Raw genomic sequence first — 16,645 nt, forward strand, 5'->3', positions numbered from 1 at the left:
GATACTAAAACAGTATCAGAGTTAAGAGTTGCATAATCGTGGAAGGGGTGATGATTTAGCATTATGTTAAAAACACCTTGAAATACTTGTCATTTATCAGCGAAATCAAATAAAACACACTCCTACAATAAAATAAAGAATTTAACATTTTTAATAATCTATTTTTATTCTCCTTTATCTTAGTTTTTACATAAAGTCGTTTTCACACGCGTTCAGTGACAAATCCGAATGAGGAGGTCATCGTATGCCTGCTTTCCAACTGAGTAAAATATTAATATTTTCTATCATTCCACGATTGCTTTTCATACGTTCCATAAATTATATATATTTTTTAGTTGTATATTGGTCGGATGCGCAGTATTCATTATAATAAGCTGCATCTAAATGTAATTTTGCCACAGGCAAAATCGCGGTCGTCTCAAAACGGGGACCTTCCTCATTATAAACCTTTTCCTCGCCTTTCAGTCGCTCTCAGTTGTCGGTGAGGCCGGCGGGGCGTATCCCATAGTAAATTAGAAGAGAAAATAAAAGCAACACAATCAACGCTTCGGCTTATTTGACTCTAAACTATTGTTTTTTTCCCCTTGTGGACATATTGCGCATAAAGGTGAGCACATATATGGATTTAAATCACTTCGGTGAATGTTATCTAGATCCTGTGATGATATGCTGGACTGTTTCTGTCTGAAATGTGGACAATGGGTTGCTATGACAATGTGTTGGAATTTTGCATCTTTACATTTAATGAGCTTTATTTATTTTAAAAAAGACCAATATATGAGGTATTTAGATGCCCTACTGCCCTGTCATGACCAGCTGAAGCATCTTGACTGTATATTTTCGTTATATAATAAGGATAAATTGAATATATGATTACCTAAATATTTGAATATATATGATTTTTTTTTTTTTTTTACCGTATTGGTATCACAATTGGAAGACTTGAGTCAGTCTGATCGAAAGAGTAAGTGAATGTGATATGATCGAAAATGAAACTATCATCGATCACAGCAATCTATATCACACATGTTCTGCTTCAAAATGGCTGTTTTCAGCATTTCAATATTTTATTCCACATTGTTATTGGTTTGTTCAGAAATTAAAACCTGTCTTTTATCCATGATTAGATGCCCTCGGCAACAAATGGCACCAGGACTGTGAAGTCTGCCAGCCCAGACTTGGGATCTGCTCCCGGATCAATGAACCAAATCACAGCCAGCAACCAGCTGACTGGAACCCAATCAGAGGCCATGAAGCAGGTGCTGGTGGTTCTTGAAAAGAAAGTGCGCAATATGGAGAAGAAAAAGGTACCCGTCTCTTTTACAAGTCCCAAGCATAACTGATATTATCACAGAAATGTGTAGATAAAGTTAGTTTTAATTGTCCCACACTCCTCAGAGTTCATTCCACAAATCCAGGCCATTTGTTGTTTTTCTACTCCGTTATTTCACACAATCTGACGTTAGTTTATGTGTGTGTATATATATATATATATATATATATATATATATATATATATATATATATATATATATATATATATTTCTTTTGGATGCTTAATAAAACGCATAGTATCCTTGGATACCTCAATGGTGTTAACTATTAGCAACTTAAAATGGGTGTCAATTTTCATGTTATGTTTTAATGTCAATAATGCATTATATGAACTTTAAACGTTTAAAAGCAGAGAGAAACCTTCTCTAACGCAGTTAACCAGGCACATTGAACGTTTATGAAACCATTAATACGCCACTTAAGTAATTTTGTATGAACGAAAGGTACGTTTATATAATGTTGCCCCTTTCACTGTTCTTTGTATCGTCGAGCGCAGATGCTAACCGGCTAGTGTTCGTAGTTTCAGCACATGCTATCCGGTCAACTTTTGACGTTACTTTGCAGATTTCTCGACAAATGTATACGTGATTTCTTGTTTATCTTTTCTATATAATCCACGATACAACACAAAGTTATTTCTTGACGGTTTTGTCAGTTGTTTTGATCACTGCGTTTCGCACGCACATGGAGATAAAGCTAACATGGCGTCCTAAAACTGGTTCGGCATGTAAAAAAAAAAAAAATGGGGAAACTGTCGGCGCAAAAAATGCCTGTAAAGAAGTTGTTTGTGTTTTGGATGGTCTCCGGCTTTTTGGCGTGGGTTTGTGAAGATTAGTGGGTCACAGTCAGGTGTGTCCTCAGGACATGCAGTAAGCGCCTTTGGATCCTGCGGGTTTCTGAGCTTCGCAGCAGAGACTTTTAACTTAGTGACATGGTGCAGCAAAATGCGTTTATATTGGTTTACTTGTTAGCTTATTGATTATTGCTCATAAAAAAAATTATTTATTTACTTAATGAGAGGAAAAAGAAGTCATTCAGTCATTCTCATGAGGTTTCAAACCTGTTCAGTGGAACACAAAAGTAGGATGACAGTCATAATTTTTTCCATAAAGTGAATAGTGACTGCGACTTTCATTGCTTTTTTAGGAATTTATTTAGTAAGTTGCAGTTATGGGACTTGAATGAATTGCATTAGAAGAATCTTTAATTAAATTCCAAAAATTGTGCATTTGTTGACCTCTCCCACTGACCTAGTGGAATGGGATAATCCCTTCACAACTCCACCTCATGCTGGAGCTTTATGGAATAAAGTCCTCTGTCTTGATCCATGTTGAATGGAAAATTGGTTTCATATTTGCAAATGTGCCTTATGTGCACAGCCGTTCAGAAGTTTCAGGTTCCTAGTTATTGTTTTTTTTTAATTAAAACTATTACTTTTATTCTGCAAGGATGCATTAAATTGATCAAAAGACAGTTAAGACATTTATAATGTTACGAAATTGTATTTAAATTAAATGTTGTGACTTTATATTCATCAAAGAATCCTGAAAAAGAAAGTATTATATTTTCCGCAAAAATATTAAGCAGCACAAGTGTTTTCAACATGAAGAATACCTTTTTTTTTTTTTTTTTTAAGACATCAAATGAACATAGAATGATTTCTGAAGGATCATGTGACACTAAAGTCTGGATTAATAATGCTGAAAATTCACAGGATATAATAGCCCTCACAGGAATAAATGACATTTTAAGTTGTCATATTTCACAATATTAGTGTTTTTACTGTATTTTTTATTTAAAAAGAAAACACGGCAGGGAATTCTTCTTATTTAAACTTAAATGCCTTTCTTTCTTAAACTTAAATGCCCGGTTTCACAGACAAGGCTTAAACTAGTCCCAGACTAAAATGCATGTTTGAGCTGTCTTAACTGAAATATGTCAGTGCTATTGTTTTGTCTCAAGATGCACAGCAGGAATGTTTTTGTTTATAACTTAAAATGTTTATAAAATCTCCTAATTGAACTTAGGCCAAATCCTAGCTTAATCTAAGCCTTGTCTGTGAAACCAGGCCAAAATATCTTTCAGACCCTAAACTTTGAACGGTATGGTTTACAAACCTCTACGCACCCCTGCTTTTATGAGAGGCGAGAATTTATTCTGAATGACCTGATCAGATGGTTTTGAGTACTGTTATTTTATTAGATAACTTGTTTATTTTTCAAGTTTTATATATTCTTTTTACTTGTGTTCTTGCAGAGCAAACTTGATGACTATCAGGCCAGGAACAGCAAAGGGGAACGTCTCAACCAGGACCAGCTGGTGGGTAAACAAGGCATGCATGTTTTGTTGTCCTTCAGTTGTCTTTCAGATTTCCTAAAATCTGTTCTTTTCCTTAATCAATTTAGGAAGCCCTGTCTAAGTACCAGGAAGTAATCCATAACCTTGAGTTTGCACGGGAGCTGCAGAAGAGCTTTTTGGCATTGGGTCAAGAAGTGAGTACATGAAAATTGAATTTGCTGTCTTCATATCTTTTTTTTTTTTTTTTTTTTTTTTTTTTTTTTGTGTTGAGAATGTGCATAGATCCAAAACTCACTGGAATGCTTATAATAATCAGGAGTGTCCTGGAGGGTCACTGTCCTGCAGAGTTTAGCTCCAACTTGCCTTAACACACCCGCTGGAAGTTTCTAGTAAGACCTTGATTAGCTGGATCAGGTGTGTTTAATTAGGATTGGAGCTAAACTCTGCAGGACCGTGGCCCTCCAGGAGCAGGATTGAACACCCCTGGTTTATATGAATTGGTGAGAATGTCTCCAACAATCCATTGCTTTGGATAGATCCAGAAGACCGTTAAGAAAGCGGCACGTCGTGAGCAGCTCCAGCGTGAAGAGGTGGAACAAAAAAGGCTGAAACGGGTTCTGGAGCTGCAGTTCCTCCTTGACCGACTCGGGGATGAAAGCGTGCGACAAGAGCTGCTGCAAGGAGCCGGAGGGCCTTCGCTGCTTACGGAGAGTGACCTTACTTCCCTGGATGAGTTTTACAAGCTTGTGGGGCCCGAACGTGACCAAAACATCAGGTGAAATAGACTGTCCATTCAATCCTGACAACCTTTCTGAAAATTGCATGCAAACGTAAACTATGCTGTAAACAAACAAACAAAATCTTGGTGTTCTACCAACTGCAACATGAAGTATCCTTGAATTGAGAGTTTCCTTGAATGCATCATGGAACACATTTCAGACAGCTTGAGGTCTCAACAGTGGCATGTTTTAAAGTTTGCCAGCCAATTTGTGTCCTGCAAGATTTTAAAGAAGCTTAAAGTAGTGTTTCTCAACTCCAGGCAACCTGGACCAACCTACCAGAATATTTTAGATTTCTCACTAATTAAAACACCTTATTGAACTCATCAGCTTCTTTAATGTGTTTAATAGCAAGACATCTAAAACATTCTTTGGGGGGTTGGGCCCGAGGACAGGATTTGAGAAACACTGGCTAAAAGGGACAGTTCACCCAAAAATTAAAATTGTCATCAATTGCTCATCCTCATGTCATTGCAAACATTTAGTTTGTTTTTGAAACACAAGTGAAGATATTTAAATGAAGATATAAAATATTTCTATCCCTTTGTTGAAAGTCCAGATTTTATCATAACTTTGGTGCTTTAAAAAATCCATATGAAGCTAGCGGTTTAATCTAAGTCTTATGAAGAGATGTGATTAACTTTATATGAACCGATTTAATTTAGGCATTTATTCCTGTATAAACATTGATTCAACGCACATACAAGCTTGAGAATCAATGTGGTTTGTTCTTGCGAAACATGCAAGGACGTCTGAGCTTCTGCAAGAACCAGTGAGGTTTGTTCCTGTGTGTCAAGCAAGCTTGATTCATATTGATTACTCTAACTTTGAAGTGTCAAAGCTCTGGTGGTGTGGACTTACAATCGAGGGACAGAATTCTTTCAGATTTCATAAAAAATGTGTTTCGAAGATGAACAAAAGCCTTATGGGTTTGGAAAAACCATGAGGGTAAGTAAATGATGGAATGATAATTTTTAGGTGAATTGTTGCTTTTTTGGATTGTTTACCCAAAAGTGAACATTGTCATTCTCTCAAAATCTTGGCTTTTTTTTTTTTTTGTTTTTTGTGAGCTGCTCTTTTAATTAGAATTTGTTTTCTTTTTTTTTTTTTTTTTTTTGATCATCTCTTGGATAAAGTATATTCATAATGGAATGCTTTTCTCACGCAGGTTGACTGACCAGTATCAAGAAGCATCACAGCACTTACGGGAACTTTTGGAGGGGAAGGACAAGCCTGTAGCAGGAACAACATGTATGTCAAAATGGATTTTTTTTTTTTTTTTTTATAAATCCTTTTTAGGTCTATAGAGTCTGATAGCTCAAGGTAACATTTATGCAAAAGAAGTTAAACATCTTGAAAGTAATATTTTTATGATTTTGTGATGCTTAAGTTACTTTTTTTTTTTTTTTTTTTTTTTTGGGGGGGGTTTTAAAGGGTGCAGTAATACAGTCATTGTTTTAAAAATGTGAAGAAGTTTGCAGCTGTGTTGGAAACCAACTGTTTCCTCATGATCCAGTTATGTGTTTGGGCATGTTAGCAGAAGGAAATTAATATTTGCATTTTCAGGAAATCTGGTGTAATATGCTTAAAGGGATAGTTCACCCAAAAATGAAAATTCTGTCATTTACTCAACCTCATGTCGTTCCACACCTGTAAGACTTTCATTCAGCTTCGTAACACAAATGAAGATACTTTTTAATAACTGTCTCTCCATAGACAGCTACACAACTACCACATTGATGCTTCAAAAAGTTCATAAAGAGATCATAAAACTAATCCATATGAATTGAGAGGTTTAGTCCAAATTTTCTGAAGAGACTCGATCGCTTTATATGATGAACAGATTTAATTTAGGCTTTTATTCATATATTGTTCAGTGAACATAAACGGAACTAAACCACTCAATTCATATAAAGTTAGTTTTACGATCTCTTTATGAATTTTTTTGAAGCGTTAAAGTGGTGGTTGCGTAGACTGTCAATGGAGGGACAGAAAGCTCTCTGATTTCATCAAAAAGATCTTCATTTGTGTTCTGAAGATGAACTAAAGTCTTACGGGTTTGGAATGACATGAGGGTGAGTAAATAATGACAGAATTTAATTTCTGGGTAAACCAACCCTTTAATATTTCACATGCATTAAGTTCCCAAAAACGTATGTGCTGATTAAAGAATGTAGCAAAAATCGTTGTTAAATAGTTTATAGAAAGTTTTATCAAAGAAAGTCATGGATATGAGCAAAGGTGGCATTTACTGCAGCATGTGGCCATAATGGCTATCCTGACTCATGATCCATCTTCTGTCTTCTGTATCAGAGTTGTCCTGCAGCTGTGTGTTTGGCAGCTCTCTAAGGACATTCATTCACTAATTGCATGGTTTATTTTGTATGTGCGCGCACAGAAGTACTTCACAAAAACAAAAACATTCGCCTGATTCACAACATGTGCATACGCACATGAATTCACTAATGTTAATGAATTTGGAGTACTCTAAATGAGCGACTGCATGCTCATGGTTCGGTTCCTTTCCTTTCCTTGAGAGCCTTTCGTCACTCCCAGCAAACATGACACGCTCTATGGCGCAAGATCCTCGGCCAATGCCAAATGTGCCATCCTTAAAACAAGTTCAAACACCTTTTATACAGACCCAGAACACAGATGCCTATCTGTGTTATACAGAGAAATCTTGCAGCTCAAGCTAGAATGCAGCTTTTCTTCTTTAACTGTGTATGATGAAATATCAATGTATAAAATGTATTCTTAACATGATTATAAGGCCATCCATTTTTTGTTTTGTTTTATAAATTATGAATTTTATTGCTGAATCATGATTTGTTTGTGAAAACATTTGTATGCAGATTAAGCACATGTGTATGTGTGAATGTGTACATGATCCATTGACTGAAAGATCCCTTTATGAATGAAGGAAATCAATAGGTCAAATGTTCATTTAGGCCTATTAATGAGACAGGTTAAAAATAAGGTGGATATCCTAAGAGCGGGTGCGACCATTAGTAAATTGAATGTGCGAGGCTTCTGGTGTCATTTGCTTCGTTATTTTACCTGAACAAAATGTTTGTTTTGCTGCTTGATATAGCATGCAAACTGGTTAAGAGAAATAAAAACGGGTTATCAACAAAAACAGTCTAAAAACTAGAACTGTTATGTACTAAAACAGTACAAACTCTCCTCACCAACAATTAAGGCCAGAGTTTCAGTGTGCTCAAGCAGCACTTCGATAACCTTGTTCATCTCAAATCCCATGATCCGTCCTTCATTCCTCCCTTCCACTAATGACGGCTGCCTTAAACCCCACATAAATATTGGCAAACCCCACATAAATATTGTAAAATGCACGGGAACACAGTAAAAACAGGCACAAATCATTTTACCCTTTACTGTACTGTATAGTTATTCTTCTAGTTATATACCTATAGTGGTTAATGAATCGTAAGTCTCGCATATTTGCAGAAAGTGGCTTACTTTCGCATTGCAAAATAAGGTGGATAGCTTAATATTAGTAACATATTAATGGCTATATAAAAAGCACATTACAATATTTCTATATTCACAGGGATGCTTAATTTTAACCAATGTAATTATATCATAAATATTGTATTACCCTGCTTTAGAAAGCTTCCAGCCTCTAGCACTTTCCTTCAGTGGTATTCAGTGGAAGATCATGTGGCTCATGGCATATAAATACATCCATTTGCTATGCACCAGCTGGGCTGGAAGTATGCAGTATGATGGTGCTCCTACATTGATTTAGGCTATTTAGTAACTGTCTGCTTTCAAATGTAGTGCCTTTTTCTGGCAGAACTTGACTTTGAAATTAAGTATTTTATTCTGCAAGGATGCATTAAATTGTTCAAAAGTGACCGTAATGACATTTATATTGTTACTCAAGATTTATATTTCAAATAAATTCTGATTTCTCTTCAAAGATTCCAAAAAAAAAAAAAAAAAATTGTATTACTGTTTCCACACTAATTAAGCAACACAACCATTTTCAACATTGATGATGATAAATGCTTCTTAAGCAGCAAATCAGCATATTAGAATGATTTCTGAAGGATCATGTGACACTGAAGACTGGAGTAATGATGCTGAAAATGTAGCTTTACCATCATAGGAATTAATTACATTTTAAAATATAATCTTAAATTGTAATATTTCACTATTTGCTGTGTTTTTAATCAAGTGTGTGCAGTCTTGGTGAGCATTGGACCTTTCAAAGCACTCAATCTTACTGACCCTAAACCTTTGAAAGAGTAAATGCTTTCTTTTCTCTCAGATAAAGCACTGAATGAGACGTTGGAGCGGGTTTTGCAGAGCGGCTACTTTGATAGAGTGCAGTCTCATCAGAACGGAGTTTGCGCGGAGGAAGAGGAGCAAACCGCTGCGGTGGAAGTGTCTGAAGCAGAGGAGCACCCTCCTGATGCGGGTAAATCTCGTTTCATGTTGCTCAGTCGAGTGACATTCATTCTGAAACCGCTGCGATCCAGACTGATTTCTGAGAGATTGACCTTTATGTCTCCTAACAGAGGCTGAAGTGACAGAAGAGTATGCAGAACCCATTCCAATTGAGGCAACAGAGGTGAGACAAGTTGCTTAAATGCAGGCCTTGTGAAATGCAAGCTTCACATTTGTGGAATCATTTTACTGGATCTTCTGACAGGGCTGCTCATTGTACTATGAAAATGTAAATGTAGTTTTGAGGACTCAAACCTTCCTCCCCAGTCCAAAAAGCACATTTATTGAAACTGAAGGCCTTTTCACACCAACGCAAATGTTCAGAACGAAAGTTTTCAGACCGATGCAAAAAAAAAAACTGGCAGATGGGCTGAACGAAAAATGCAAATTCTCTTTAACAGTAGGTGGTGCTTATAGAAATACCCCAATTACCCCATACACAAAACAGCGCTGCCCAACTTTCCTTTTTTGATTTCTTCAAGACCCAAAACAGCTGTTCAGATTTTTGTATTCACTATGTTGCTTATCAGACACCATCAAATACAAAAGTACAGAATTGCAGGATTTTTTCCTCTGATATACACTGTCTCTGAGCATAATATCCTGTTGTGACTCATGAGTGCCACAAAGTCATAGTTTTATGTAATATCAGCATCTCTGGGCATGTTCAAGAGCTCAAATCTTATTGGTTGGCCATTTTCTTCACTATTAAAGAATTAAGAGTGCCTCTCCTTTAAAAAAAAGTGATGCTTTAACACTTGTTAGTGCAATAAACATTTTAATTTGAGTTATTTTTTGCTCCAAACATTCATCTTGGTGCGAACCGGTTCCAAGCATGACCCTTGGGTAGGCAATATGCACTGCCACAAAGCTGCTGACAATGAGCCATTTAAAAAAAATCCCATGACACAGCTGTTGGACTAGATAAAATTCACTACCAATTTTTAAAGAATCTACCTCACCTTTTACTGAAAATGCTTCTTAGAATTTTTAACCTTACTTGGATATCGGGAAAAATTCTGTCCTCTTGGCATGAAACAGAAATAACTATACCAAAGCCAAGAAAAGACCATAATGATCCCATTGATTATTGCCCTATAGCTTTAACCAGTTGCTTATGCAAAACAATGGAAAGGATGGTTAATGATTGCATGGTCTGGATACTGGAATCTGAACATCACATAAGTAATGCCCAATGTGGATTCAGGAAAGGTCGAAGCACTACAGACCACATTGTCTGTCTTAAGTTATATTTGTGATGCTTTTATTAGGAAAGAACAAGTCTTTTTAGATTTGGAGAGAGCCTATGACATGACATGGAAACATGGAATTTTTAAGGATTTGTACCAAATTAATTTTGGAGGTTGTTTGCCTATCTTAATTAAAAGCTTTCTATTGAACAGACTCTTCAGAGTCAAGGTAGCAAACACCCTTAATGATTCTAAAATAACACTGTTTTGCAAATTCATCTACATGCTCTCATGGACAAGAATAAACCAGGATTTAGGATGGACAAACTGGTTGTGAAAACTAAATTACAGCTGTTTTTGGTGCAAAAACATTTTACGTAAGTGCTTCAGGGACAGAATGAATTTGTATGAATGAACCCTATAATTGTATTATCTTTATCTGAGGGGTACAGTTAAAAGGTTTAAGTTCAATTTCCTTCTGATTACCAATAATTTTCTTGACCTTTTCTTTTTCTCTCTAGTTTGTAAATAGGCAGTTTGTTTCGGAGAGCACATACAGCACTGGTGATAAGGAGCAAATAGAGGAATGGAGTGCGGAAACTGAGGTAGGCTGCGCTAGAAATTGCATTCCAACCTATATTGACTTATTTTTCCCTTTTTTCATATTTTGAGTATGGATCATTAGTGTATTTTTGGAGTCCAAAGCCTTTTTAATGTACAAAAATTGTGTCCATAGATTAGTAACTAAAATAATTCAAATTAACATAACTAATTTGTAAAATTCCAGAAGACTGGGGGAAGTTTAAGAAATGTATATATTCTTAATGGGCCCTGGTTGAGAACCACTGGATTAGCGTGTAAATGGGCTCATTTCTCAAGTCTGTTGGGTCTGTAACAGGTGGTTAACTCCATGCAGCAGCCGGTTCAAACCACCCCTAGCCCTGTTGTCCCAGAGCCCCACCCACTGACCACAATAACACCAACACCCCCTTCAGACCCCGTGATTAGACAGCAGGTGGTTCAGGATCTCATGGCACAGATGCAGGGTCCATACAACTTCATGCAGGTGGGTTCTTTTGCAGGTTTGTTCTTTTTCCATATGTTTGTATGCATACTAAACAGCCTTTTTTTTTTTTTTTTTTTTCCCTCCCCAGGACTCCATGCTTGAATTTGATGGACAGTCTCTTGATCCAGCTATTGTATCTGCACAACCTATGAAGCCAGCCTCAAATATGGAGATGCCTCCGATGGTGTGTCAACCAGGTATGTTATTACTTGCACCACATGGTTGTACAGTTAAAGGGTTAGTTCACCAAAAAATGAAAATTGTCATTTATTACTCCCCCCTCATGTCGTCCCACACCCGTAAGTCCTTCATTCATCTTCGGAACACAAATTAAGATATTTTTTGATAAAATCCGATTGCTCAGTGAGGCCTGCATCGCCAGCAATAACACTTCCTTGTTCAATGCCCAGAAAGCTACTAAAGAGGTATTTAAAACAGTTCATGTGACTACAGTGGTTCAACCGTAATGTTATGAAGCGATGAGAATACTTTTTGTGTGCCAAAAATAACAAAATAGCGACTTTATTCAACAATATCTAGTGATTGGCGATTTCAAAACACTGCTTCATGAAGCTTTGAAGCTTTTTCTATTTTTATTACCACAAAAAAATCAGATTAATCATCAAAATAATCGATAGATGACTCTATTACCAAAATAATCGTTAGCGAGAGCCCTAAATTTAACTGGTGTGACATAATTTTGATGATCAGGCCAAAATGGAGTTCATTCAGGAGATTGAAACAGCTTGCCAAAGTTGTTTGGCTGGTAAATGCCTTTTGAACTACCATTGGGCCGTGTTGATTATGTAATAGGTGTGATCCGAAGCTCCGTCACCTTTGACCTGTAAATCTTCTCCAGTTTTATTTTTTTTTATTTTATTTTTTTTATGTTCAGTCTGTCATGGTCAAGCACGAGTAAAAACATGAACACTTTGTAGTAGAAATTGAAGTTGTAATTCTAAATGAAAGCAACACTCACACTTCAATGTTTAATACTGTAAAGCTTTAAAGCAATTTATTGTATAAAGTGATATATGAATAAACGTGATGTAATTCGACTGGAGTGCTGAAAATCCAGAGCTTGTGCAAACATAGGCATCGCTTTAACTGCTGTTTTCTCACCGCTGTAATTTATTTTATTGAAAGGATGTGGTGCAGCACATATTTACATTCATCTAAATCCTGCTTAAACTCAATTCTTTTTATCCCCAAGCGAACAACGAAAAAGAACTTAGCCAGGAGTATATCAGGGCCTTCCTGGTTTAAGTGTTTCTAATCACCCTAATGCACTGGGCTTTTGGTTTCTCAACTTACAGCTCACCCAGAGTCTCGTCTCGCACAACCTCCAGCTGTTGGCATTCAGCCTGAACCCACACAAGTGAGTATAGCCAAGTTTTTCTGGATGAAAATGAGTTTGCTGAACTGTCTGGAAATTAAAGATGAGATCAATGACTTTGTCTGTGTAAAGACAAGTTTGACAGTTTTACTTTCTCTGCAGATCCCCATGGTTTCTCCACCAGAAACCTTCTCCACACCTCCCCCAATGTACCAGTCCTCTCACACAGCTGATCCACGACCACAGACTGACTCCATGGATCCCATTCAGGCAAGTTGTCAAACCTCCAATCGTTTCTTGTCAATTTATTTTATTACTACGTAGCTAGAATATGAGCTTACTAGTGTACCTATAGTTGTTTAAAATTATTTTTGTCCTCTGTAGGCCTCCATACCCCTGACAGAGCAGCCGCCTCCATCTACGGCGCTCCCTCCTGCCTCCCAAACCCAGGTGATCCAGCCTGGATCCAAACCCTTGCACAGCAGCGGAATCAATGTCAACGCAGCCCCGTTCCAGTCCATGCAAACGGTAATATGCCTGAATGAAGATTACTAGATGTGAAGAACATTGTAAAATGGTCACATCAGTAAGACTTAAACTCTGTGTTTGATACTCTTTGGCCTGGTTTCACAGACAGGGCTTAGATTAAGCCAAGAGTAGGTCTTAGTTCAATTTAAGTAGCTTTTATAAACGTGCCTTAGAAAAAACATTATTGGTGTGCATCTTGAGACAAAACAATGCCAATTTTAAGATATGTCAGTGCAAGTTGCTTTCAGTTAAAACGGCTCAAACATGCATTTTAGCCTGGGACTAGGCTTAAACCTTGTCTGTGAAACCTGGCAATAATCTAATATTACATGTTCATTTATCCTCAATCGGTTCTTCCTGACAGGTGTTCAACCTTAATGCGCCTGTCCCACCAGTTAATGATACGGACTCAATAAAGCAGGCCAGCCAATACCAGAATAGCTACAGCCAGGGTTTTAATAGCCAAACGCAACACCCTGTGGAGCAGACAGACATGCCACCAGAGCAGCTCCAGTCTGGTGAGGAAAATCTTCAGAATCCCTCAGATCATATTTTAATACCCACAATATAATCCTGTATATCAGTAGGGTTTGGTACTGAAACCCAGTGCCATACCTATATGATGACTATGTACCAGACCGAATCAGAACGCAGATTTCTGTGCCTCATTTCAGTGCCACTTAAATGCCTGAGCTGTCGATTTGAAATATCCAGTGCATCACGTGATCAACTTCTAAATTCAAACATGCTTTCACGCTTTGGCTGGCACTGAGCCAGAGACAGGCACTCAGCGCTTGTCACATATCACAACCATGCTGTGTTTTCAACCACATAATGTTTGTTTTAGGTTTCAGACGTTTAAATACACACAAGTACTAGCAAAAACGCATTTAAAGTTTAAAGGGTTATTTCACCGAAAAATGAAAATTCTGTCATTACTCACCCTCATGTCGTTCCAAACCTGTAAGACCTTTGTTCATCTTCAGAACACAAATTAAGATATTATTGATGAAATCCAAGAGGGTTTTTTTTTTTTTTTTGTCTTCTATTGAAAGCAACAAAATTACCACATTCAATGTCCAGAAAAGTAGTAAAGACATTGTTAAAGTCGACGTGACTACAGTGGTTCAACCTTAATTTTATGAAGCGACGAGAATTTTTTGTGCACAAAAACAAAACAAAAATGACAACTTTATTCAACAATATTTTCTTAATTTGTGTTCTGAAGATGAACGAAGGTCTTATGGTTGTGGAACGACATGAGGGTGAGTAATTAATGATAGAATATTTTTTTTTTTTTTTTTTTTTGGTGAACTAACTCTTTAAGTACACACTGTCTATGGAAGCGGCAATAATAATCCTTTCAATTATAATTTTGACTATGTGTTTTATTCATATCAGATACACATTGTATAGGTAACTATATAGTTCACTCTATTCTTCTCCCAGTTCACCGGTCACTTTCATGTATTTCAGGAGAAGTGGGTGAATTTACGTGAAATAAATACAGATTTGATTCTCTGAACTGCGGTGCTAACTAACATGGCTAACGTTATAACAGATCAACTAACGTGATCATTATAAAGGCTCACTTAGACATTTGAGAATGGAATATCAGACAGTTCATGACATAAGTTTGTGAATATTTTGAATAAAGGAAAAAACAAAATAAAAGCGATACATCTGTCATACAGCACCTATTTGAAGCTGGTTTGTAGCATACCAAAAATACAGACTACTTTGCTGTTATTAGTACTGTAACTGTTAAGTATTAAATTATATTGTAGTTGGGTTAGATGGCTTAGGTTTTATTGTAAATTTATGTAATTTTTTATTATTATTATTTTTTTTTTTGTATTTACATATATTTAAACTCTTAATATATTATTCAATTTAAAGAATTTTTTTTTTCCAACAAAAGGTTGTTCTTTTAATGTCATCCACCATCGTTTGGGGCTCTTTTTTTTCTTTTGGGTATCGGTTTAGGCACCGGTATTGTTTTAAAAAAAAAAAAAAAAAAAAAGCAGCCAAACGATACCCAACCCTTTATATCAGCGCTACTCAACATGTGGCCCATGGAAGCAAGCAGCCCTGGAGCCAATAATATGAACTTTTACTATTTCCTGTGGCAAGAATCATGTCTTTGTGGCAAGTAGTGGTAATGATGAGAGATATATATATTATATATAATATAAAAAAAAAAAAAAAAAAAAAAAAATCATGTTTGATTCAGCTGTTTTATCCCTGTCTTAACAGTGGTTGGTCCCTTCCATTCTCAAGACCAGTCGCTCGCAAACTCCACTGGCCACCAGCCCATGTCCCAGCAACCAGGAGGCCAGGGCAACGGCTTCAGCCGCCAGGCTCAGTCCTTCTACAACAGCAGAGGGATGTCTCGTGGCGGTCCTCGTGGCTCGCGTGGTATGATGAATGGCTACAGAGGACAATCCAATGGATTCAGAGGTAGTACAGAACAACATTGTTTTTGCAGTTGTTGTATACTGTGGTTTTCATTAGATCATGGATGAATCATTCTATTAATTTCAGGTGGATATGAAGGTTATCGGCCATCCTTCTCAAACTCTGCAAACTCTGGATATGGACAAACCCAGTTCAGTACGCCGCGCGACTATTCCAACGGCAACTATCAGCGGGTAAGGCCAATAGTTGATGCTTTTGTACAGTGAGAAATGTGAATTTCTCCTTGTATCATTTGAGCTTTATTCTCAACACATCCTCAAAAATGAACCTTTTCACAGATTGACACATTTCCACAATTAACATCATAAATCTAGTAAAACAAAATTTCCCCCCTATATGCAGGAATTATATTTGTTGTAGTTTCCCTTCCCAACCCCAGAACTGTGAAAAGGGTCCATACTGTTGAGACATATGAGATTTTCTTGTCTTGTTAATCCTTATTTGTCTCTTTACAGGATGGTTACCAACAGAACTATAAACGTGGCGCTGGCCAAGGGACTCGAGGGATCAGTCGAGGAAACGCTCAAGCCATGCGATCTTAAGTCTTACATTTGGACCACAGTGAACATTCAAATACTGAAGTGCATATGCCCCCCCCCCCCCTCTCCTCCTTGGAATTGATCATACAATGCCTACTCTGACATGTTAAAATGGAGAAAATAATTCAGAATGCAAGCTGAAAAGCTGCTGTCAAGATTTTAAAGCTACCCCATGTTTCTAACAGATACCTGTGAACTTGAAAGACGTAATTTATATATATATATTTTTTTTTTGTATGAAATAAAACTCAAATACCTGCTACAGCTGGTCCAAGATTGGGCGTTCTCTTTCTGTCCCACTGTTTTGTTCACACTAATTCATTTTGGTTCTAAAAATGGTTCTTTTGGTACATTTTCTTTTTTTAAAGATGCTCCCAGACTCAGTTTATAAAGTGATTGCTTCAAAAGTTTCAATAAAGATGTGTTGCATTAACTGTTCTATACTTGGGTGTAGTGTTTTTTTTTTTTTTTTTTTTTTTTTTCTTCCTTTCCTCAAAGTCATAATTAAAATATCAAGTCATAAATTTGGCTAATGTCAGTATATTTGGCATTCTAATGAACTGTTTCATCCTAACGCAATTATTAGATGACAGTCAATCCCAAAAGACCATAGAAGCACTACC

General features: G+C 36.8%; 1 protein-coding gene across 1 annotated transcript; it reads left to right on the plus strand.

Annotated features, from left to right (window-relative positions):
- Nucleotides 1-439: 439 nt before the first annotated feature.
- Nucleotides 440-16,465, plus strand: caprin1b (cell cycle associated protein 1b). The gene is made up of 18 exons (XM_051871328.1): nucleotides 440-607; nucleotides 1,128-1,307; nucleotides 3,592-3,654; nucleotides 3,741-3,827; nucleotides 4,170-4,408; nucleotides 5,581-5,663; nucleotides 8,707-8,856; nucleotides 8,957-9,009; nucleotides 10,597-10,680; nucleotides 10,974-11,141; nucleotides 11,230-11,338; nucleotides 12,458-12,519; nucleotides 12,640-12,747; nucleotides 12,862-13,005; nucleotides 13,370-13,523; nucleotides 15,262-15,465; nucleotides 15,550-15,656; nucleotides 15,939-16,465. The coding sequence occupies exons 2-18, from the start codon at nucleotides 1,128-1,130 to the stop codon at nucleotides 16,023-16,025; spliced, it is 2,082 nt and encodes a 693-aa protein (XP_051727288.1). The 5' UTR covers nucleotides 440-607; the 3' UTR covers nucleotides 16,026-16,465.
- The last annotated feature ends 180 nt before the right edge of the window (nucleotides 16,466-16,645 follow it).

The sequence above is a fragment of the Ctenopharyngodon idella genome, chromosome 18, assembly GCF_019924925.1.
Source record: "Ctenopharyngodon idella isolate HZGC_01 chromosome 18, HZGC01, whole genome shotgun sequence".
NCBI classification, from domain to species: domain Eukaryota; kingdom Metazoa; phylum Chordata; class Actinopteri; order Cypriniformes; family Xenocyprididae; genus Ctenopharyngodon; species Ctenopharyngodon idella.